The sequence below is a fragment of the Schistocerca americana genome, chromosome 8, assembly GCF_021461395.2.
Source record: "Schistocerca americana isolate TAMUIC-IGC-003095 chromosome 8, iqSchAmer2.1, whole genome shotgun sequence".
Classification (NCBI taxonomy): domain Eukaryota; kingdom Metazoa; phylum Arthropoda; class Insecta; order Orthoptera; family Acrididae; genus Schistocerca; species Schistocerca americana.
This window is the reverse complement of record NC_060126.1, coordinates 509,193,325-509,217,893: the sequence shown is the minus strand read 5'-3', so window position 1 is coordinate 509,217,893 and position 24,569 is coordinate 509,193,325. Positions and strand designations below refer to the sequence as shown.

General features: G+C 45.2%; 1 protein-coding gene across 1 annotated transcript in view; it reads left to right on the top strand.

Annotated features, from left to right (window-relative positions):
* Window positions 1-24,569, top strand: part of LOC124544928 (UDP-glucosyltransferase 2-like) — a 105,652-nt gene that overhangs the window by 45,151 nt on the left and 35,932 nt on the right. The window contains exon 2 of the mRNA XM_047123674.1: window positions 23,767-24,004. Within this exon, the coding sequence (XP_046979630.1) occupies window positions 23,767-24,004 (238 nt within the window). The remainder of the gene's footprint in view (window positions 1-23,766; window positions 24,005-24,569) is intronic.

Below are 24,569 nucleotides of genomic sequence, written 5' to 3'. Positions count from 1 at the left end.
AAAAGAGAGAGAGAGAGAGAGAGAGAGAGAGAGAGAGAGAGAGAGAGAGAGAGAGAGAGTGATAGATATGTGTTACTTCCCAACAAAACAGCGTTCACCAGAGTGCAGTGAATAACTAGAAACACGAGAGCCGCTATCTTTACTTGCAGACGATTAGATAACATTCCTCATTTGCTGTCGTCCCGCTTGTGTCCACACTGTTACGAGACGCGGACCGAAGTTCGAACCGCTTGAACAAGAGGGGAACAACCTGCTAGACTGGAGCCAAAACCGCCGCAGACAGTCGTAAAGTCAGACGTCAGACTTTAGGGCTCCTGACTCTCGACCTCGGGGACAGGGATTCGATTCCCGATTGGGTCGGGGATTTTCTCCGCTCGGGACTGGATTTGTGTGTTGTCCTCATCATCGAGCCGCAAGTCGTCGAGGCAGCGACGAATAAAGACTTATCCCAGGCGGCTGAACAACCCGAAATATGGGGTGTCGCGGCCCGTAGAGGCATGCGATCATTTCATTCCACCAGCGGGAATAGACACCTGCGATGTGTCACCGAATGGGCAGCTGGTTACAGGTGACCTACTGCCGCATTTGTGGAGGAGCAAATGCCTTCCTAAACGATGCCGTCGTGTTCCGACAAGCTCCTAAAAACAGTGGTAAGGGGCTTGCTATGGAATGGAGACGGCGATTATCGCTGGAACATCCAGTTTTCGGTTGTATCATTTTTCTTCGCGCCAGTTTAACGTGACTGTTTAAACCATTCAAAATAATGTTTCCGGAATAACAGATTTTAGTTTTTTATTCGAATTATTTCCTGTAATTAACGTAGAATAGAAGAAAAATTGAAAAATTTTGATTCTGTTTCAAAATATACAGAACCGAAATAGTAAATTAAATAAACAAATAAAAGAAAACTTAGACCGTCTACCGTTCGTTGCTTTCCTCGAAAAGTGACAGTTGTTGAATTTTACAAAACAAATCGCTAGAATTCTGCTACGGATTCTGATTTTTTTAAAACTCTGTTCAAAAGTCGGGCTACACTCGGGGATCGTGTCACTATTTGGGCATTACGAATAGCCAGTGCTAAAGTATGAAAACTGACGTGTGAGAACTCTAATTTTCATGGCAGTTTGCCCGTTTTGAAGAGTTTCTAGCAGATAAAGGCATATTACGTACACTCAGGCAGCAGATCATTTACTTTCTATTCTTATATTATGAATGAGTTGTAGCCTAAAGTTTTCAATTTATTACTGTTACAGTAATTTCCTTCCTCTTTCATTATTTCATAGAAATGGGAGACAAATCTTTAATCTTTTAAAGCAGATGACGCATTAAGACACAAGAAATTACAGACATTGGCTGCGAAAGCGCGTTGATGGCAATCAGTGGGCAGAGTTGAAAATTTGTGCCGGACCGGAATTCGAACCCGAGTGTCGTGCTTACTAGGCAGATGGTGTGACCGCTGAGCCATCCGGACACAGTGGTCATCGCAACTTGCGCGGACTACCCTAGCACGCCTCCTGAGAGACCAAAATTCTCAACTTTCTTGGATGTCCTGGTTCGAAGGAAGAATGATGGTTCTCTAGGGCAACGCTTCGTTTAAATTGCAAGAATCCTCCGAAAATTTCAGGTAAAAGTGGTTTTCCGACCACCATCGAAGATGGGATCAGTTAAGGACAATCTGTTACTACGAAAGGCCGGAATTTACAAGATACCGTGCCAATGTGGTGTGGCTTACATAGGTCAAACCACACGCACCGTGAAAGAACGCTGCACTGAACATCAACATTACACCCGTCTTTTGCAGCCAAGCAAGTCCGCTATTGCTGAACGTTGTATTTCTACTGGACATTCAATGGAGTATGAGAAAACAATGATTTTGTCCACAGCAACGTCTTTCTGGGACTCCATTATTAAAGAATCCGTAGAAATACGACTGGCGGAAAATCTGTTAAACCGTGACAGCGGATACCAGCTGGACAGTGCATGGAATCCCATCATTTCCACGATTTGCTCAAATCAAAGACTACAGAGTCCGTCGACGGCCGTAGCAAACAGCAACGTAGAGGGCGACTGAGTTCCGCTATTCCACCAGCGGGGGCGCTGCCGGCGGGCAGTGTGGTTCAACTATCAAGTTTTCGACGCATGCGCAGAATAGTTACAGTACGCTATATACACTCCTGGAAATTGAAATAAGAACACCGTGAATTCATTGTCCCAGGAAGGGGAAACTTTATTGACACATTCCTGGGGTCAGATACATCACATGATCACACAGGCAACAGAGCATGCACAATGTCGGCACTAGTACAGTGTATATCCACCTTTCGGAGCAATGCAGGCTGCTATTCTCCCATGGAGACGATCGTAGAGATGCTGGATGTAGTCCTGTGGAACGGCTTGCCATGCCATTTCCACCTGGCGCCTCAGTTGGACCAGCGTTCGTGCTGGTCGTGCAGACCGCGTGAGACGACGCTTCATCCAGTCCCAAACATGCTCAATGGAGGACAGATCCGGAGATCTTGCTGGCCAGGGTAGTTGACTTACACCTTCTAGAGCACGTTGGGTGGCACGGGTTACATGCGGACGTGCATTGTCCTGTTGGAACAGCAAGTTCCCTTGCCGGTCTAGGAATGGTAGAACGATGGGTTCGATGACGGTTTGGATGTACCGTGCACTATTCAGTGTCCCCTCGACGATCACCAGTGGTGTACGGCCAGTGTAGGAGATCGCTCCCCACACCATGATGCCGGGTGTTGGCCCTGTGTGCCTCGGTCGTATGCAGTCCTGATTGTGGCGCTCACCTGCACGGCGCCAAACACGCATACGACCATCATTGGCACCAAGGCAGAAGCGACTCTCATCGCTGAAGACGACACGTCTCCATTCGTCCCTCCATTCACGCCTGTCGCGACACCACTGGAGGCGGGCTGCACGATGTTGGGGCGTGAGCGGAAGACGCCCTAACGGTGTGCGGGACCGTAGCCCAGCTTCATGGAGACGGTTGCGAATGGTCCTCGCCGATACCCCAGGAGCAACAGTGTCCTTAATTTGCTGGGAAGTGGCGGTGCGGTCCCCTACGGCACTGCGTAGGATCCTACGGTCTTGGCGTGCATCCGTGCGTCGCTGCGGTCCGGTCCCAGGTCGACGGGCACGTGCACCTTCCGCCGACCACTGGCGACAACATCGATGTACTGTGGAGACCTCACGCCCCACGTGTTGAGCAATTCGGCGGTACGTCCACCCGGCCTCCCGCATGCCCACTCACTATACGCCCTCGCTCAAAGTCCGTCAACTGCACATACGGTTCACGTCCATGCTGTCGCGGCATGCTACCAGTGTTAAAGACTGCGATGGAGCTCCGTATGCCACGGCAAACTGGCTGACACTGACGGCGGCGGTGCACAAATGCTGCGCAGCTAGCGCCATTCGACGGCCAACACCGCGGTTCCTGGTGTGTCCGCTGTGCCGTGCGTGTGATCATTGCTTGTACAGCCCTCTCGCAGTGTCCGGAGCAAGTATGGTGGGTCTGACACACCGGTGTCAATGTGTTCTTTTTTCCATTTCCAGGAGTGTATTGCGGAACGGAGGACGGTTTCGCCAGTCTGCGACGGCTCACCTGAAGATGACTGGCAGATGCCCAGTTGAAATATCGTGCGAAGTATTGAACGACGACCGGCTGCAAGCCCGAAATTTGTTTGAACTATCCACACACTACTGAGTTAGCGCCCTTTGTCCATATCCTCGTTACTACCGGCCTTTCGCCGATTCCCGCAAGGGTTCGAGCATGGTGTGTGCATGTGCAGTGGCCATCTCCCCTTAATTATATATACTCGTATATAAAGGGCGGAGCAAATACAACTGGCTCGGAGAACAGAGTTTCAGGGTACAAAGAAACATTGCGGAGGAAATGATTACAGTACTAACCTGATAACAGCAGGTGTTGAAAGTGACTACCAATAATCTCTTGGCACTTCTGGGCCCTGGTTAGCAACTTGCTGAATGGAGTTCGAAGTTGGACTGCTGGAACTGTTGCAACTTCAGCTGAAATCTTCTGCTGCAGGTCTTGCAAACTGTGAGGGTGGTTCCGATACATCTTAGACCTGAGGGCTCCCCACAAAAAGTTATCGCACGCTGACACATCAGATGACGCAGGTGGCCAGCTAGGCCCCAAACAGACTGACCTCTGCTACCAAGCCTGTGAGGCGTGAAGAGACTGTAAATGTGCTCCAAGGTTTGACTGGCTGTACGGGCAGTTGTGCTCCATCCTGTTGGAAGTAACTGTAGGTCCCTCCCTCCTCCGTCAATGCTGCCGCAAATGGGTACAAAATGGTGACAATGTAACACGCCAAAGTCAGCGTCGGAGGTAATAAGATGGGATCAACAATTCAGTGTGGAGACACTGCACACCAAACCCCAACCCTCTGATCATGCAGTGGTGCTTGGTGGTAGTTGGGCAGATTCTCCACTGCCCAGAACCTGTGATTCTCTAGGAGTTGAGATATCTGTCCAGGTGCAACCAGGCTTCATCAGACATAAAAAACAGATGCATGTCCAAGCCATTCATTGTTATCTCAGTGACCAGCCACTCACAAAACTGGAGGCGCTGAGAATCATAAGGTGGCTTTAATGCACGTGCAACAGACACTCGGTAGGGATGCATGCGCAGGTTTATTCGTACACATGATCGACGTGGTCATGGTCCTTTCCCATAGGTGCCAAGTTTGTTTAGTAGGACTCTGAAGCATTTTCGGGTGAACTGTAGCCACGTTTTTCGGTGTGCGGGCACGTTTCGGAATGTTTTTGACTTGTTCAAAACAGATCCCGCCTGATTGTGGGTTGCGTGGCACCCTTTGCTGGCACTTTGACACCATGAAACTTCTCAGCAAACAAGTGACCACACAGTTTCCACGACTTCGTTGTCACGTAACTCTCCACAGCGAACACCCTCTGCTCCACTGTGAGCACCATCGTCTCCTTTGCACTGCTCCACTCACACTGACACAGCGCACACTACCCTCTGAACTGTTGTGGATCATGTGGCAAGCATACAAGTCGTGTCCGCGTCACGGGGTCTGGTTATATGCATACATTAACGTCCAGTCGTACTCACTTGTCCGGGACACTTTTATTTGCCCCACCCTCCATGCGGCATATGCTCTTTCGGACATGCTCGAACGATCAGACACCTTTTTTGATTCAGCAGCCATTATGAAGTATATATTGCTACGTCGCTCCGTTAAAGTGTTCCTACACTAGGGTTGGTGCCATTTGACACGGTGGCGACAGCGAAAAACTACCATATAGACCGAATGGAGTGACGTTTTGCACGCTGCAGGTATAAGAGAACCTTCAGGCACGACAGAAGGCAACAGGTAATTCACTGCTTTGCCAATGTTGTACCCATTCTTATGTCGTGTATCTGTTGCTCGTTTCTGTTGATATTGTTATTTTAATAACACTGATCGCTTTACACAATATTGCAAACCAAGGCAAATTTTACGAATAAAAATTACTCCTCCTTGTAAAGGAACATCCTTCTCTAGCATTTATTTTCCTCAACAGTAGTTGCCGATACCAGTATTTTCCGAATTTTGGAGAGGTGAGTATTATCTCAGTAGCTTTTCTGAAAACTTTCATATAATTTTATACACAGTATGCCATATTTATAGCTAAAATGTATGAAAAGGAATTACGTTATAAAATATTTTAGTTTCGAAGTTACAATCGATAAGTACTAGTTCTGAATGTACCGTTAAATTTTTTTAGAAACTTTTCAAATTACGAATTATTTGCACACTTAAAATTTCTGTTATTAATTGCGCAGTACTGTATTGTTTACTATGTTTATTTCTGGATTCATTTATGAGATGATAATCGAAATTAATAATGTGACGAAAACTAGTAGGAATTCATTTGTTAAGAAAAATTGTGAATCCTTTGGAATATGGTTATTTCCGCATGGTGTGCTTGCCTCTGGTGTAATCCGATGTATTTTTGTCTAATAGATGCGATCGATGTAATTTCGGCCTTGATAATGTGAAAAATCAAAATCATGTTTGATGTACTAAAATGTGAGAGAATCAGTGGAAAATATATTTACGTAAAAAATTCTGCAACAACAGTCTTCCAGTTTATTTAGTTCAAACCAATGGTGAGGACCTGGTGTAAGGTTTTTCAGCTTGAAGAATCAGACTGCTAGACAAGAACTGGAGCCCTAACAACATGACAAGCTAAGTAAACTTGAAAGTTTATTGTAGACTTCACTCCTCTCAAAATCTTCATAAAAGAATTTGCTTATTAATCGCTTGGAGTGGTCATTGTTTAATGTCAACAATAGGTGGAAGGAGTGGGGGGGGGGGGGAGGGGGAGATTACATTCTGTAAAACAGATTTATTTAAAAATGGGAAATCTTTGTGCTTGTGCTATGGACTAATTGATATTTCGGTTGTTTACTTGGTTATTAGAGAACATAAACACACACAAGACCCCAAACAAATACCAAATAATACCGGTATCGGTTTTAACCGGTCGGTTTTTGCCCCCAGCCTACAGACTCCGATCGCTGTCGCTGGTGATGGTTATCTCGAGTGAATGTAGCTCATCAGCAGAACAGCGGCAACACCTGTGGCGACGGGGAAGATTGGATCGAAGTGTGGCGAGCAGCAGTGCTTGGGTTGTGAGGTGCTACGGCCGCGACGTGTGAGGTGTGCTGGGGAGGAGGGGGGGGGGGGGGTTATGTGTATAGGTATAGAACCAAACACCTTCCACCTATCTAGTTTCCAACCTCATTTTATTTAGCAATCAGTTTCAGCGTGCTACTACGCCATCTTCAGGCACCTGACCAACATGTAGGAAGACTACCTCGGTTGTGATCAAAACAGGGACCAGCAATAGTGGCATTAGCAGATTTTTGCTATAACGATCACTTCAACCATCATCTCCCGACCAATCATCGGAAGATAATGGTTGAAGTGGTCGCTATAGCAAGCAGATAGCGACTACTAGCAGTATTGCTGGTCCCTGTTTTGATCACAACCGAGGTAGTCTTCCTACATGTGGGTCAGGTGCCTGAAGATGGCGTAGTAGCACGCTGAAGCTGGCTGCCAAATAAGGTTGGAAACTAGATAGGTGGAAGGTGTTTAATGTGACTTGCTCTGTCGAACAGCCGAGTCCCGCAACCATCTCTAAAAAGACGGACATACAGACACTTTCGGAAGACTATTGTAAGTAATGTTTAATCGCTATTCAGCTTAGAGTCTATCTGATCGCGACAGTCGTACTAGCACGCTTCAGGGAGAGAGAACCAGCTGGCGAGTAAGAAGCGACCGCAGCGCCAACATTCTCAGACTCGTCATACTCTCTCACAAGTAGCCTGGGAAGCAAGGGAGGAAGGAAGCCGTAATAGCAGTGACGTAACACCGCTGCCTTGGTTTCTAACGTATGCAACCCACATCAGACTGGTACTCGCTCAGTTTCTGATCTGTACTAGCCACGCGTCACCAGCTGCCACAGCTGCGACTGTTCCAAGCAGGCTACCACGAGGAGCCGAGGCCAGCGGCCAGGAACAGTACTTACCCGACCGGCAGACATTCGGCGTGGGCGTGAGTTCTGTGCAGAGCAGCAGCACCACACACCGCAGTGCAGCCTGCGACCGCCAGCTCAACCGTAGAGGCAGAACTGGGCGGATTAAACAGCTTGCGGCTGCAAGACCACAGGGAGGCTCGCGGCCGCTGGAACACCGCACTCCAGCACGACGTGAGAGAGTGGGCGTAGACGTGCGAGCCAGCAGTGCCCGAGGACCACGGGTAAACTACGCGAACAGCGCTACCTCCGGCTCCCGCATGAACGCCACCAGCGTTAAGCCGTCGGCACACGGACCGTGCTGTCGAACGTTAACGCTGAGCGTGCCGAGTTCAACGTGCTGCTGAACGCTCGGGAACGATGCGACTTGTGCATACGGTACGTGGCCCCCAACGTGGTATACGCGATCGCAACGCACTCCAGCTGCAGTTGAGGGATGTTTCTAGTTCGTGAATCACACTGTTTGCTCAACGGGCGCGCGTAAAATTCCCACGTTAGCCCTATTAAAACGCACAAATCCTCCATCGTCCACGAAAACGAAAGTACCATGTCCGATCAATAAGGACACAGACTTATTGAAGTTCCGTTACAAACAGTGCGGTACTAATTTGGAATACTTCTCCGCATAAGATAAACATTATTTCATCATTCCCACATTTTAGTAAAAGCCCCAAGATTAGTCTTACCTGATCACTGTTCCTACCCAGTAGCAGAATCTTTGCAACATGTGAATTACGAAGCGTAAAAGAAAAACGAGCAAAATATCTTTATACAAGTAGCGCAAGTTGTCTTAAAGATAAAGCCAATCGAACGAAGTCACCCCTCAAAAAAAGCTGAATTTATATTTGCATAACATCAAATATTATAGCATATACTTTTATTAAACTAACAATAAAGTATCAGAACCTACTAAAAACGCAAATGTTAGGAAAAAAAATTTGGAAGTGTCAAGAGGCTAACCACCGCCCCAACAAAATCTCATGAATAGACAGAGACGCTACTCATTACACTTTTTTTTTAATCTTATTTTGTTCCTTTTCGGTCGTTGTATCTGCTCTGGGTGGACGTCGAAAGACACCCGTTTCAGTTTGTTGTTGATCCATTAACTCAGTTTTTTTTATTACACAAGGCAGCTAGCCCTCTGACCGAACACGCTGAGCTACCGTGCCGGCTACTAAACTAACAATAATTCCCGTTTACTTTCTCATATTATATTACGCTTTGTTAAGAATGTTAATTGCAGATAATTATGTTACTAATTGAAATTAAATTAAAACAAATTGTACCAGGAACCATGCGTTTTGGGTGGGTCTTCAGTGTGTCGCTGCCTTCAAATAGCCTACTCTGATAATACGCAAGTTACAATAATTCTTTAATTCTTTTGCCACGAATATGATGTTTCTCTCCCCCCCCCCCCCCCCCCCCCCCCCCATGAACCATGGACCTTGCCGTTGGTGGGGAGGTTTGCGTGCCTCAGCGATACAGATGGCCGTACCGTAGGTGCAACCACAACGGAGGGGTATCTGTTGAGAGGCCAGACAAACGTGTGGATTCTGAAGAGGGGCAGCAACCTTTTCAGTAGTTTCAGGGGCAACAGTCTGGATGACTGACTGATCTGGCCTTGAAACACTAACCAAAACGGCCTTGCTGTGATCATACTGCGAACGGTTGAAAGCAAGGGGAAACTACAGCCGTAACTTTTCCCGAGGGCATGCAGCTTTACTGTATGGTTAATGATTATGGCGTCCTCTTCGGTAAAATATTCCTGAGGTAAAATAGTCCCCCATTCGGATCTCCGGGCGGGGACTACTCAAGAGGATGTCGTTATCAGGAGAAAGAAAACTGGCGTTCTACGGATCGGAGCGTGGAATGTCACATCCCTTAATCGGGCAGGTAGGTTAGAAAATTTAAAAAGGGAAATGGATAGGTTACAGTTAGATATAGTGGGAATTAGTGAAGCTCGGTAGCAGGAGGAACAAGACTTTTGGTCAGGCGAATACAGGGTTATAAATACAAAGTCAAATAGGGGTAATGCAGGAGTAGGTTTAATAATGAATAAAAAAAATAGGAATGCGGGTAAGCTACTACAAACATCATAGTGAACGCATTATTGTGGCCAAGATAGACACGAAGCCCACGCCTACTACAGTAGTAAAAGTTTATATGCCAACTAGCTCTGCAGATGATGAAGAAATTGAAGAAATGTATGATGAAATAAAAGAAATTATTCAGATAGTGAAGGGAGACGAAATATTTAAGTCATGGGTGACTGGAGTTCGGTACTAGGAAAAGGGAGAGAAGGAAACGTAGTAGGTGAATATGGATTGGGGCTAAGAAATGAAAGAGGAAGCCGCCTGGTAGAATTTTGCACAGAGCACAACTTAATCATAGCTAACACTTGGTTCAAGAATCATGAAAGAAGGTTGTACAGATGGAAGAAACCTGGAGATACTGACAGATTTCAGATATATTGGTTATGAACTGTAGATTAAAACTGAGGAAACTGCAAAAAGGTGGGAATTTCAGGAGATGGAACCTGGATAAACTGAAAGAACCAGAGGTTGTACAGAGTTTCAGGGAGAGCATAAGGGAACAAATGGCAGGAATGGGGGAAAGAAATACAGTAGAAGAAGAATGGGTAGCATTGAGGGATGAAGTAGTGAAGGCAGTAGAGGATCAAGTAGGTAAAAAGACGAGGGCTAGTAGAAATCCTTGGGTAACGGAAGAAATATTGAATTTAATTGATGAAAGCAGAAAATACAAAAATGCAGCGAGTGAAGCAGGCAAAAAGGAATACAAACGTCTCAAAAATGAGATCGACAGGAAGTGCAAAATGGCTAAGCAGGGATGGATAGAGCATAAATGTAAGGATGTAGAGGCTTATCTCACTAGGGGTAAGATAGATACTGTCAACATGAAAATTAGAGAGACCTTTGGAGAAAAGAGAACCACTTGTATGAATATCAAGAGCTCAGATGGAAACCCAGTTCTAAGCAAAGAAGGGAAAGCAGGAAGGTGGAAGGAGTGTATAGAGGGTCTATACAAGGGCGATGTACTTGAGGACAATATTATGGAAATGGAAGAGGATGTAGATGAAGATGAAATGGGAGATACGATACTGCGTGAAGAGTTTGACAGAGCACTGAAAGACCTAAGTCGAAACAAGGCCCCGGGAGTAGACAACATTCCATTAGAACTACTGACAGCCTTGGGAGAGCCAGTCCTGACAAACTCTACCATCTGGTGAGCAAGATGTATGAGACACACGAAATTCCCTCAGACTTCAAGAAGAAGAATATAATAATTCCAATCCCAAAGAAAGCAGGTGTTGACAGATGTGAAAATTACCGAACTATCAGTTTAATTAGTCACGGCTGCAAAATACTAACGCGAATTCTTTACAGACGAATGGAAAAACTAGTAGAAGCTGACCTTGGGAAAGATCAGTTTGGATTCCGTAGAAATATTGGAACACGTGTGGCAAAACTGACCCTACGGTTTATCTTAGAAGCTAGATTAAGGAAAGGCAAACCCACGTTTCTAGCATTTGTAGACTTAGAGAAAGCTTTTGACAATGTTGACTGGAATACTCTCTTTCAAATTCTGAAGGTGGCAGGGGTAAAATACAGGGAGCGAAAGGCCATTTACAATTTGTACAGAAACCAGATGGCAGTTACAAGAGTCGAGGGGCATGAAAGGGAAGCAGTGGTTGGGAAGGGAGTGAGACAGGGTTGTAGCCTCTCCGCGATGTTATTCAATCTGTATATTGAGCAAGCAGTGAAGGAAAGAAAAGAAAAATTCGGAGTAGGTATTAAAATCCGTGGAGAAGAAATAAAAACTTTGAGGTTCACCGATGACATTGTAATTCTGTCAGAGACAGCAAAGGTCTTGGAAGAGCTGTTGAACGGAATGAATTGTTTTATTGAAAGGAGGATATAAGATGAACATCAACAAAAGCAAAACGAGGATAATGGAATGTAGTCGAGTTAACTCGGGTGATGCTGAGGGAATTAGATTAGGAAATAAGACACTTAAAGTAGTAAAGGAGTTTTGCTATTTGGGAAGCAAAATAACTCATGATGGTCGAAGTAGAGAGGATATAAAATTTAGACTGGCAATGGCAAGGAAAGCGTTTCTGAAGAAGAGAAATTTGTTAACATCGAGTATAGATTTAAGTGTCAGGAAGTCGTTTCTGAAAGTATTTGTATGGAGTGTAGCCATGTATGGAAGTGAAACATGGACGACAAATAGTTTAGACAAGAATAGAATAGAAACTTTCGAAATGTGGTGCTACAGAAGAATGCTGAAGATTAGATGGGTAGATCACATAACTAATGGGGAGGTGTTGAATAGGATTGGGGAGAAGAGAAGTTTGTGGCACAACTTGACAAGAAGAGATCGGTTGGTAGGACATATTCTGAGGCATCAAGGGAACACCAATTTAGTATTGGAGGGCAGCGTGGAGGGTAAAAATCGTAGAGGGAGACCAAGAGATGAATACACTAAGCAGATTCAGAAGGATGTAGGTTGCAGTAGGTACTGGGAGATGAAGCTTGCGCAGGATAGAGTAGCTTGGAGAGCTGCATCAAACCAGTCTCAGGACTGAAGACCACAACAACAAACATGTTTCTCATTTTTTATTGGTACGAATCACACAACTAACAACGCGTTTTCCAGTGATTTTCAATTTGTTGGTGCTCAGAAACGGCATATATACATATTGGCTTGAAATGAATGCCAATTTGGCGTGTCTCAACTCTGTACTGAAGGGAGACGGTGTGCGTGTGACGTAGGTGGCGTTGTGCCATCTCATTGGTCAACGCTCAGACGCACGCTCAGAATGTCTGACATGCCAGATAGTGCTCTGCACGTTTGGAAAGACTCCCGAACGTGCTATTCCACGCTATGATGTCAGAAACTCGGCACGCTCAGCGTTCGGATGCACGCTCCGTGTGCGGACGGCTTTAGCGAGGTGCGAGCAGCCCCGGAAGAAGCCTTCTGTCTCACAACGAGGCCATCTCTAGCGCGGCCTTGCTGAAAGAGCAGCCCCATCCTGTGGCAAGTTGCAGCTGCAGCTACAGCGGCTTTGAGACATAATTTCGAAATCGAATACCGATTTTTGAAGTAAAATGGATCGTGACACCTAGCAACACACACAATTTCACATCTACGTCAGTTGATATTACGTAAATTCTACTTACGACATCGTAAGGGATCCACAGTCCCTTACGCAAAGATAGCGAGTGATATTGTTGTCACTCGCAGTTGAATCACTGAGTGAGTGGATGTTCTAATGGGAGTGGGAGGAAGAACATCGTACCAGCTGAGTGTGTGCCCGCATCACCGAGGGATGACACCCTCCCCCCTCTCCTCCCCTCCGTCCCCAGAAAACCAAATTATATAGAATAGTGTACCGAAAAGTAATTATCAGGTGTAGAAGTCATCATCAGCCAATTCAATTATTAAATGATGTGGCCTCTTATTGTGGATTCAGATACGATTTCAGCTGTCTTCTCCAAGTGGGACGGTCTTGGGCAGTTCTCTGCCAGGTGTTACCATTGATCTTCTTGATATCTATGTCCCATCTGTCTGGTGGTCTTCCTCTAGGCCTCCAGTGCTCTCTCGGACTCCACTCCAGTACTAGCTTCGTCCATCTGTTGTCTTTTCTTCTTGAGACGTGGCCAGACCACTGCCATTTCATGGAACCTACTGTCTTTAAGATGTCGTTAGCCTTCTTCACAGACCGGATGTCATCTGCCTTTTTCCTATCATTTCTTGTATAGTCCATCATTGATCTCTCCATGGCTCTCTGTGCTTTCCTAAGTTTCCCTTTTGTAAATGAGTTGTGTCCATGTCTCGCAGCTATACGTCATCACAGGAAGAATGCATTGATTAAATACTGCTTTCTTCAGATTTACTGGCATTTTTGATCTGCATACTGTTGAATTCTTCCCAAATGCTTGTCAGCCAAGCTTGATGCGTAGATAATTTCTGGCCTTATGTCTACATTCATATTTATAATCTGGCCAAGGTAGACATATTCACTGACCTCTTCTAATAGACTGTCCTTGACTTTCACATCTCCAGCTGGGACCCATTTGTTGGACATGACTGTTGTTTTGAAAATGTTCATGTTCAAGCCCACCAGCTGACATTCCGATGCAAGATCTGTAACTAAGTTTTGGAGCTCTGCGAAGTCTTTGGCCAGTAAGGCAATATCATCAGCAAATCTCAAGTTGGTAAGCCTTCTTCCATTAATTCTACTTCCCTTCCCTTACCTTCCCAGCTCAGCTTTGACATAGCCATTTCCAATACAGCAGAGAACAGTTTTGGGGAGATGGGATCGCCTTGCTTGACACCCCTCATGATGCGGAATTCTTGAGTTGATTCACCGATGTTAACATAAGCTGAAGAATTCTCGTAGATTTTCCTGAGCACTTCAATGTATGCTGCTCCCACCCCTTGCTCACTCAAAGCTTGGAGGACAGCTACATCGCTAACGGAGTCAAATGCCTTTTCAAAGTCAACAAAGGCAATGCACAGAGGCAGTTGGTATTCATTCGCTCTGCTTATCACTAACGGTCAAAATGTGGACAATAGTGCTAAAATTGCTTCGGAATCCAGCTTGTTCTATAGGTTGGGTTGAGTCTAGGGTGGAACTAATTCGGTTTAACAAGATCTTTGTGAAAATTTTGTACAAAATTGAGAGCAAGCTGATAGGACGGTAGTTTTTAATATTGTGAATACTTCGTTTCTTGTGTATCAAAATAATCTTAGCCTTGTTCCACGATAGTGGGATTGAAGGTGTAGAAGTATGAAACCAGGATTTGGTTGCTATAATCACACGTCTATTGTTTCAAACTTATAAACGATATTTTATTCAAAATCTCCATTGCTGTTCATACATTTCTCCAACCTCTCCGGCAGGTTATGCATGCCATGCCAAAAAAACAGTTCTTCTTTTGAAGCGAACCAGTCAGCGAGCCACTTTCGCACATTTTCATACGAATTGAAACGTTGTTCAACGAGAGCGTATCCCAGTGGTGGAAATAGGCAACAATTGGACGGAACCAAGTCTGGAGAATAAACAACATGCCCTAGTATTTCCCAACTGAACGCTTAGATCGTTTCCCTGACCCGTTTTGCTGTGTGTGATGGGGCGTTGTCATGCAGTAATATGACTGTGTGTTGCCTTTGTCCATATTTCGGTCGTTTTTCACGTAATACTCGATTTTAATCGATTATTTGCTGTTGGTAGTGACCAGTGTTAACGGTTTCACTAGATTTTAACAGCTCATAATAGATGCCACCCTTCTGATCCCACCAAACACAGAGCATTGTCTTGTTTCCAACGCGATTTGGTGTTGCAGAGGAGGTCGTTGGTTTGCCTGGATTCAACCTAGATTTACGACGCTTGCTATTCTCAAAATATATCCATTTTTCATCACTGCCAATATTCGACGGAGAAACTACTTTATTTTGTATCTGGCGAGCAGCATTTCACAAGTGGTCTTTCGATTTACTTGCTGTCTTTCATCCAGTTCTTGAGGAACCCATTTTCCCACTCTCTGCACCTTTCCAATAGCTTTCAACCGAAGAGAAACGGCTTTCTGCGTCACATTCAATTCGTCCGCTTCTTCCTTTTTGAGTATCATCTTCATCCAATAAGACTTGCAATTCGTTCTCTTGGAACTTTTCGGTGGGTATCCGCGCTCGTCGTTTCTCACGTCAAAATCACCACTTTAGAATTTTTTGAGCCACTCGGAACACTGTGTTTTCTCGAGAGCATGTTCGCTGAAGGCTTTGACAAGCATTCGATGCGATTCTGCAGCAGTTTTCTTCAAATGATAACTGGATACCAATGCTGATTACATTACTTATAAAAACCGTGTGTCGTCTGTAGGTAAGGTTTGAAGCATAAGGAACAAACCATCGTCGTTCTCAGTAGCCCCTTCCTCCTCTGCCATTTAAGAAGTTCGATGCTGAGGGTACACTAAACCCCAGTTTATCGAACTCGGTGCTGTGAAGGCTAATCACCTGCCACAACTGGTCAGTCCATAGGCAGCCCGCTCCCGCTTAACTTTCCGTAGGCTCCTTTGCAGGCGAATCTGCACTCCATGGCTTGCCCTCTGTTGGCCGCACCACAAAACCGAGAGCACTATTCGGGCACCGGCGGGTGACTGCTGTACGAAATATAGAAGGGAGTCCTCCACAGTGTAGGGTAGATAGACGTAGTTTAATGACCGCAGAGCTTACATTCACGGCAATGGTGTGAATAGTCTGCACTCCAGTCGACAGCTGTATTTGCCGGAGACAAGACGCCAACTTGCCTTCGATAGCGGCAGGGCGCTACCATCAGAGACCTTGTATAGGAAGCTGTGCAGAACCGAGAAAAACCACTGATACTTTGCTCGTGGTACTAGGTATCTTCGAGTGTGAAACTAATGAAGTGAAAGTTGTGTTCTACTCATCAGGCGAAACTCTGTAAGCTAACCTTGGCCTGAACATGTTGTAAGTAGGCTGTTTATGTTTTTATGTTGGTAACGCCACGTTGCGCTCTGTATGAAAATCACTGGCTTTGCTGTGTGAAGTCTGTGGCTGGTTTGCATTGTTGGAATATTTGCTATTGTAGTGTTGGGCAGTTGAATGTGAACAGCGTGTAGCGTTGCGCAGTTGGAGGTGAGCCGCCAGCAGTGGTGGATGTGGGGAGATGGCAGAATTTTGAGAGCGGACGATCTGGATGTGTGTCCATCAGAAAGAGTAAATTTCTAATAATGGATATCATGAAGTGAGAGATATATATATATATAAGTAACGAAGATTTTTGTGAGGTAAGTGATTCATGAAAGGTATAGGTTATTGTTAGTCAGGGCCATTCTTTTGTAGGGATTATTCAAAGTCAGATTGCGTTGCGCTAAAAATATTGTGTGTCAGTTTAGTGATGATCAGAATAAGTAAAGAGAGAAATGTCTGAGTACGTTCAGTTTTGCTCAGCTGTTTGAAAATCAATAACGTAAGGGGTTTATCAGCACAGTAATTCACAAATTTTTCTACGGGGAGGTTTCAATGTGAAACTGTAATCTCTCGAATGCTGGACTGTCTCCTCCAGCATTTAATGGTTCCACCTTGGAACTTATGTAGAAGTGGCTGTGCTTTTTGTTGCCCTAAAAACACACGGAATACATGCTCGTCATGGGCTCCGCTTTGCAATGGGACGTGAACTATAATTTTCTACATCACCATCGTTGCTGTGCAATACGAGTGTGGTTATTTGTGCCAGACTGTTTTCCGATAGTAAACGTGAAGTATGAGCCGTAAGGTAAAGTGAGTCAAGAAATCTATTTCAGTGTAATTTTTGTATTGAAATGGTTCAAATGGCTCTGAGCACTATAGGACTTAACATCTGAGGTCATCAGTCCCCATAGAACTTAAAACTACTTAAACCTAACTAGCCTAAGGACATCACACACATCCATGCCCGAGGCAAGATTCGAACCTGCGACCTTAGCAGTCGCGCTGTTCCGGACTGAAGCGCCTAGAACCGCTCGGCCACCGCCGTCGGCTTTTGTATTGAAGCTAAGTAAGCAATGGTTAAAGGGCTCCATTTTCATATAAGTATATTCCTCTTTTAAATAAATTTCATTTTGGTGACGTGGGGGCCGGCATGAAATGCAGAAATCGTACTATTACAGCATCTCACACATTCGCCAGATTTCTTTACAGTAAAAGTGTTTAAGACTTCCTGAACACATCCATGGCGAGAAATCGCAGGCAGTCTGTTAACACTGATCTTGTTTAACTCGACAGCGTGTAGCCACTATTTAAATGCACCAAATCACATCAGGGGATGCCCAGGATGAAAGTCTGACTCTCAGTAATTATCATAAGTTTTCTTACGTGTAGAGTCTTCTACTGCAAGGAACAGGATGTAGTTACGGATGGCCGGTATCCTCTTTGTACAACACAGATCCACATATGGATTAATACAGTTCTTTATTACATGAACTGGAAACTTTACATAGCTTGAATATAGTCTATGTGGTGTGGTACAATCTCATCTGTAATAGTCCTCTTGCAGACTGATGTAATGTAGCTATTAAAAACTGCAGTTTCTCACTGCTAGTAAAGTACAATTCTGGTTGAGGTAAACTTCTCCCACGATAGTCACTAAACTGGTGGCTATGTACTGTCGTAGCCCGTGATAAATTAAGCGCGCTCTGTCAGTAAACTCACAGACGCCAAACTTTGATTGAGTGAGGCCCGCCAGTTAGCGGTGGCGGCCTAAATATAGGCTGTGCAGAAGGCGTTGGCGGCATGTTGCTTGTGGGCGTGTCTCTGGCCCGTCTCGTGATAGGCGCACTTCATCCAGAGCCTACCAATCGATCTTCGCGCTTCATCTTTGCCAACCAGTGTGCTGGCGACAGCTTACGCTAGCACAGTATGAAGTCAATCTATGCGCTAAAAAGTACTCGTGTGTACTTAATGCTAGCATCCACGTGACTACCGTGAAGTGCTTACAAATCATGAATGGGATATTAAGAGAATAACTCACTACATTATTATTGAGCAGTAAATGTATTACGAAATATTGATGGCTGAGGCATGTGTAACAGTATTTGCACATGTCAACACATTCAGCATACAGAGGTGGGGGGGGGGGGGGCAAAGTAGTGGCTGTTGGTTAGTCTACACCACACCTGGTGTCCAGGGAACAGGAATCCCATGTGCCTTCCACAGGTTCTATCTACCTGCTGGTTAACTTGGCCAGACGACCCCTGGCATCACCTAATACCATCCTAACAAATATTGCCCTAGAGATCAATTGCATGTGTGTGTTCAGGTACAAGACTCATTGATTGAGGTAGCAGACGGTACTGTAGTCTTAGTTGGACCACCTGGCTATATGTGGTCCAGTCGCATTAAGTCTGAACAACCACCTTTTGCAGCGTGGACATCCAGGAAGTGTGTCAGTGAGGTTGTGGAAGGTGGGATGTGGGGCCTTGCTACCTCAGCCTACCATGGTCAGCTGCTGTATGTTTCTTAGTCGACGGTCCTTTGTGCGAACAGCTCCGTCGAGGTCCTCCCACAGATTCTCGACTGGGTTTAAATCTGGGGAACTTGGTGACCAAGGGAGTATGGTAAACTCATCGTGCTGCTCTTTGAACCACACACATACCTGTCAGCTGTGTGAAACATTGTGCTCTTGCTGATACGTGGAATTTTGCTGAGGAAGAAACAAACTGTGTGTTGGGGTGGACATTGTCACCAATGATAAAAACGAAAAATGAAATGATTGTATTGCATGATTGGCTGGGATCGTCTGCCCCCAGTAGCTGTGTGGTCAGCGCGACAGTATGTCAATCCTAAGGGCCCGGGTTAGATTCTCGTCTGGGTCAGAGATTTTCTCTGCTCAGGGACTGGGTGTTGTGTTGTCCTAATCATCATCATTTCATCCCCATCGACGCGCAAGTCGCCGAAGTGCCGTCAAATCGAAAGACTTGCACCAGGCGAACGGTCTATTCGATGGGAGGACCTCGTCACACAATTTTTTTTTTTTTTTTTTATTGGCTGGGATGTCCCATTTGGGTTCGGCTCCCAAGTGTAAGTCTTATTTCATTTGGCGCCACATTGGGCGACTTGCGTCCGATGATGAGGATGAAGTGATGATAACTCAACACCCAGTCCTCAAGTGGAGAAAATCTCCGACCAGCCTGGAAATCGAACCTGGGCCCAGCGCCTGGGGGGTATTTATGGTAGCACCCAGCTAACCAGGCGGCAGGATAGAAATACATTTGGGTTGATCTGCTGTGCCATCCACAATGGCGATAGCACAAAAGGAATGCCATGAAAACATTCACCAGATCATAATTCTCCATCTGGCTTGCACCATTCCGATGACTGTTGCAGGTCCACACTAGCCAAAAACTGTCAGATGGAGCATAAAACGTGATTCCTCTGAAATGGCCACCAGTCTCCACTTAGTGGACGTTCAGTTGCAATATTACCGTACAAATTCGAGTCCTTATCGTCAATGAACACCAATCAGCATTGGTGCATGAACCAGGCACCTCCTGTGGAGGCCCATAGACAGCAAAGTTTGCTGAACAGTCTCTGAGGAGAGACTGTTGGTAGCCTTTTGGTTCATCTGAGTGGTCAATTGGTCAACAGTTGCACGTCTGTACACATCGCTGTAGTCTTCTTTCACCTCTGAAATGTATGGCCTATGGTGCACCATAGTTGCTTCAGTACTGGTTTTGGTTAGTGTCATTATGCTATAAACAGCATTATGCCATAAACAGTGAACTTTAACCATGGCGGCATGTGAACAGTTTACAAACTAAGCAATTTCGGAAATAGTTCCACTCTTGATCTTGAAAGCCAATGATCAAGCCCTTTTGGATTTCAAATAAATCACTCCATTTCCACATTACAGTGACTACACTGTTTTCTGCATCGCCAACCCACATTATATCCAGTCCGCTGTGAGTGCTGCCACCTACTGTCTGGATGGCTCTTGCATGTTGATCTCGAACATAAGCTGTGGTCACAAAAATGTTACTGGACACTGTATATAAGACCTATGTAACAAACATAGAATAGTTGTAATAAATTCTTCGTCACAAAATTAGTAAATATTTATGTGATACTTAGCAGTCCAGTAAAGAATATAGAACAAACAATGCACTAAGGTGTAAAAGCTGGAGTGGTTGGCCACTATGGTGGGTGGTGGAAATGAGCTATCAGAGGTCAGGTAGCCAGCCGTGCACAACCCTGGGTGGACTGGCAGTGGAGTGGCGAGTGGATTCCTGGTTGTTGCCCAACATTTCGTCATGAAAACAGCATTGTTAAAACATCCACCTATTGTTCAGCAAAACTAAAACGTCATGATGCTTGGAGGAGCCAATGCCCCAATGTACACCATTGACGAGAAGGCACTGAGGTTTGCGAGTGTCTTGTCTCTGGCCACCCCTGACATCAGTCGGCCAGTGAAGTGGAAATGGCAGCCACTCTGCAAGTATGCTGAATCCAACAGTAGGTGGCAGTTCATGGTGGTGGCTGCACAGTGTAGGGGCAGTCACAAGAGTTGGGGCAGGATGCAGTGGGGCGCACAGAACAGTGCTACGGATCCACTGTGTAGGAGGTGGCTCTCAGTAACAGTGGCAGTCCACACAAGAGGAGCCAGTGAGGAGTTTGCCCACACAGGTGATGGCGGACGAATGGCTGCACGGCCTTGTGCTTGGACTGTAGATCACAAGGATAGGAAGCCAGTGCTGACTTGCGTGCGCCCTCAGAGGCCCCAACTGTTGGTGGGCACTGAGTCATCAGCATTGGACTCCACAAGAAGAGAAGGATCGCAGCTAGCAGTTGTAGAGTCCAGGAGTGGCAGGAAGTGTATCCGAGTGGACTTCTAAACCAGCTTAACCCCCTCCCTCCCCTGCCCACAGAGATGGAGGATGTCTAGAAATGAGCAGTATTTATATGGGCCTGACCCTTGTTTTGTCAAAGCATTGGTTCCCGCCATGTAAACCGCAACAGGGTCACAGCTGAGATGTGAAGCCATCAGGTCACCCACACTGCACACTGTCTTTCTGCTGGTCCCTTTGTTGGCCAGGCTATGTGGTAACCTCTCGATGCCATGGTGGCAGTACTTGCTGCCATCAGCAGGTCGCCCCAGATGTGTGTACCTGGCAGGCCCCCATCTGACGGATCTTCACGAGACTCTTGCGTTTCCCCTGACGGCGTCTTTGGTATGCAACTGTGACAATTAAATTAGTTGCGGCGCAACAACCATAAGCGATGACTTTAAACATAACACAGACAACTGTGAGGGCATAATAACACTGCTAGACTTCAGCAAAGCATTTGACACTGTCAGCTTTGATATACTGCTGGGAAACAGCAAATGGCAGGTAGTGCCTTGAAGTGGGCCAAAAGCGAATTGAGAAATAGACAGCAGGGTGGTGTCTGGGGGGAAATCTTCAGAACTATAGGTCTCGAAGATACATGTGTGTCAAATTTCAGCACAATCATCTGTAATGGTGAATAGTGCTCTTTGAGGTGCTAATCATTGCAGTTAAGTCTAAGGTTTACATGATGAATAGAATCTTCTGCACTGGCTGGTGAAATAGTATTAGTACAGTTAGCACTGGTTACCCACAATATAGATGCATCCTCAGGTGATAGGTGTTATAAACAGTCGTGGCGCGGCAAAATGATTGCTTAGAGCAAAGTCCCATAATTCGTTGTCAGCCGGCCGCTGTGGCCGAGCGGTTCTAGGCGCTTCAGTCCGGAACCGCGCTGCTGCTACGGTCGCAGGTTCGAATCCTGCCTCGGGCATGGATGTGTGTGCTGTCCTTAGGTTAGTTACGTTTAAGTAGTTCTAAGTTCTAGGGGACTGATGACCTCAGAAGTAGAGTCCCATAGTGCTTAGAGCCATTTGAACCATCAGTTGTCAAAATAGAAACAGATAGCGCGCTAAAAGCAAGAATCCATGACTAAACTGATTGGGACCATGGAGCATCGTGCCTTAGACAACATAGAAGTGTGTTTGGCGCCAGCGTGAGCTGTACTGATGAGTCAGTATTAAGAGCCACGTGAGCAACATGACGCTAGAACGAGTCTCCAACTGAAGTAAGGGTTACAGTCATTCTGTGCGTGTCTAAATTTACACCCTACATTAATATCGGTTTCGAGCAGAAAAGATGCTATTAAACTTAGTGGCAGGTTAAAACTGTGTGCTGGACCAAGACTCGAGCCCAGAATATCAAATTTCGTTTTAGATAAGCTAAATCATTATGGGGGCAGTGCACAAATGGTTTAATTCATACTTAACTGGAAGAATGCAGAAAGTTGAAATAAGTGGTGCATGTAATGTTAAAACAACAGCTGATTCCTCAAACTGGGGGGCTATCAAGTACAGGGTCCTACAGGGTTCGGTCTTAGGTCCTTTACTGTTCTTGATATACATTAATGACTCACCATTCCACATTGATGAAGATGCAAAGTTAGTTCTTTTTGCTGATCATACAAGTATAGTAATAACATCCAAAAACCAAGAACTAAGTGATGTAATTGTAAATTATGTAATTGTAAATGATGATTTTCACAAAATTATTAAGTGGTTCTCAGCAAAAGGACTCTCTTTAAATTTCGATAAAACACAGTATATACAGTTCTGTACAGTAAATGGCACAAGTCCAGTAATATATATAGACTTTGAACAGAAGTCTGTAGCTAAGGTAGAATTTCCAAAATTTTAGGTGTGTCCATTGATGAGAGGCTAAACTGGAAGCAACAAATTGATGGTCTGCTGAAATGTCTGAGTTCAGCTACGTATGCTATTAGGGTTATTGCAAATTTTGGCGATAAGAATCTCAGTAAATTAGCTTACTATGCCTACTTTCATTCACTGCTTTCGTATGGCATCATATTCTGGGGTAATTCATCGTTGAGTAGAAAAGTATTCATTGCTCAAAAACGTGTAATCAGAATAATTGCTGGAGCCCACCCATGGTCATCCTGCAGACATCTATTTAAGGATCTAGGGATCCTCACAGTATATATATTCACTTATGAAATTTGTTGTTAATAATCCAATCCAGTTCAAAAGTAATAGCAGTGTGCATAGCTATAACACTGGGAGAAAGGATGATCTTCACTATGCAGGGTTAAATCTGACTTTGGCTTAGAAAGGGGTAAATTATGCTGCCACAAAAGTCTTTGGTCACCTACCAAACAGCATCAAAAGCCTGACAGATAGCCAACTAACATTTAAAAATAAATTAAAAGAATTTCTAGATGACAACTCATTCTACTCATTGGCTGAATTTTTAGATAAAAATTAAGGGGGAAAAAAACTTAAACATTAGTGTCATGCAATATTTTGTGTAATGTAATATCTTGCACATACATCTTTTATTAACCTGACACGTTCCACATCGTTACGAATACCGCGAATTGATGGCTTAGCTTCAGCCTAGGGGACTGTTCCCAAATGAATCTTTCACATAGTGCGGTGTCCACTGGTTTGAAACCACTTCACAAAATAAGACTGTGCCAAGCTGGAATTAGTACCTGGGACTCTGTCTCGTGGGCAACGCTCTTACCGACTGGCGTATCCAGGAAGGTAGGAGAGAGAGAGATAGACCTAGACTGGGGTTGAAGTTGACCCGCGTTCTGCTTTTGCAGATATCAGAACTGGCCGTCGCTGCGGTCGTGGCGCTGTGCTGCGTCCAGACCTGTGCGGGCGCCAACATCCTGGCCGTGTTCCCGCACGACGGCAAGAGCCACTGGATAGTCTTCCGCGAGCTGCTGGCCGAGCTCTCCAAGAAGGGTCACCGCATCACCGTGCTGACGCGCTTCGTGGAAGAGGGGCACCCGGGCTGGGATGTCATACCCCTCAAGGCTCGCATGGGAAGCGACGACGGTAAATGCACAGTTCCTTTGTCCACGAGAATTACACAGTGTCTTCCCTGCATGTTGAACACTCTCTCGTCCTGCAATCGAGTCACGAACAACCCCTCAAAGGTCCAAGCAATAAGAACCAGCCACACCTTCCACAACTATGACCTCTCCACGTTTTAAAACTGGCCTACACATTCAGCTAACACATTAAAAGTATCTTGTATCAACCCGACTGTAAAGTAACATCATAATCCCAACTACTAGCCATACATCTGAAAGATTACAACACTCTCAGGCTTCTAACTAACTCAACATGGCAGTTTCATGTCTCACCCATTCTCCAAACCATCAAAGTCTTGACTGGACCTATCCTTTCCTATACAAATCCCCCAAACCTGCAACGCCTTCTACTGGCCACTCATTCCACCACAATTGTATCAGTAGAATTACTTTTATTTGTCTAGATCGCAAAGTTATAGAATGATATGGCCATATTCGACTGTGATTGGAATAATCTTCAGATCCTAAATAGACAGAAAAATTATTTTTCATAAAAAGTTCTACCAACTTATAACAACTAAATTGAA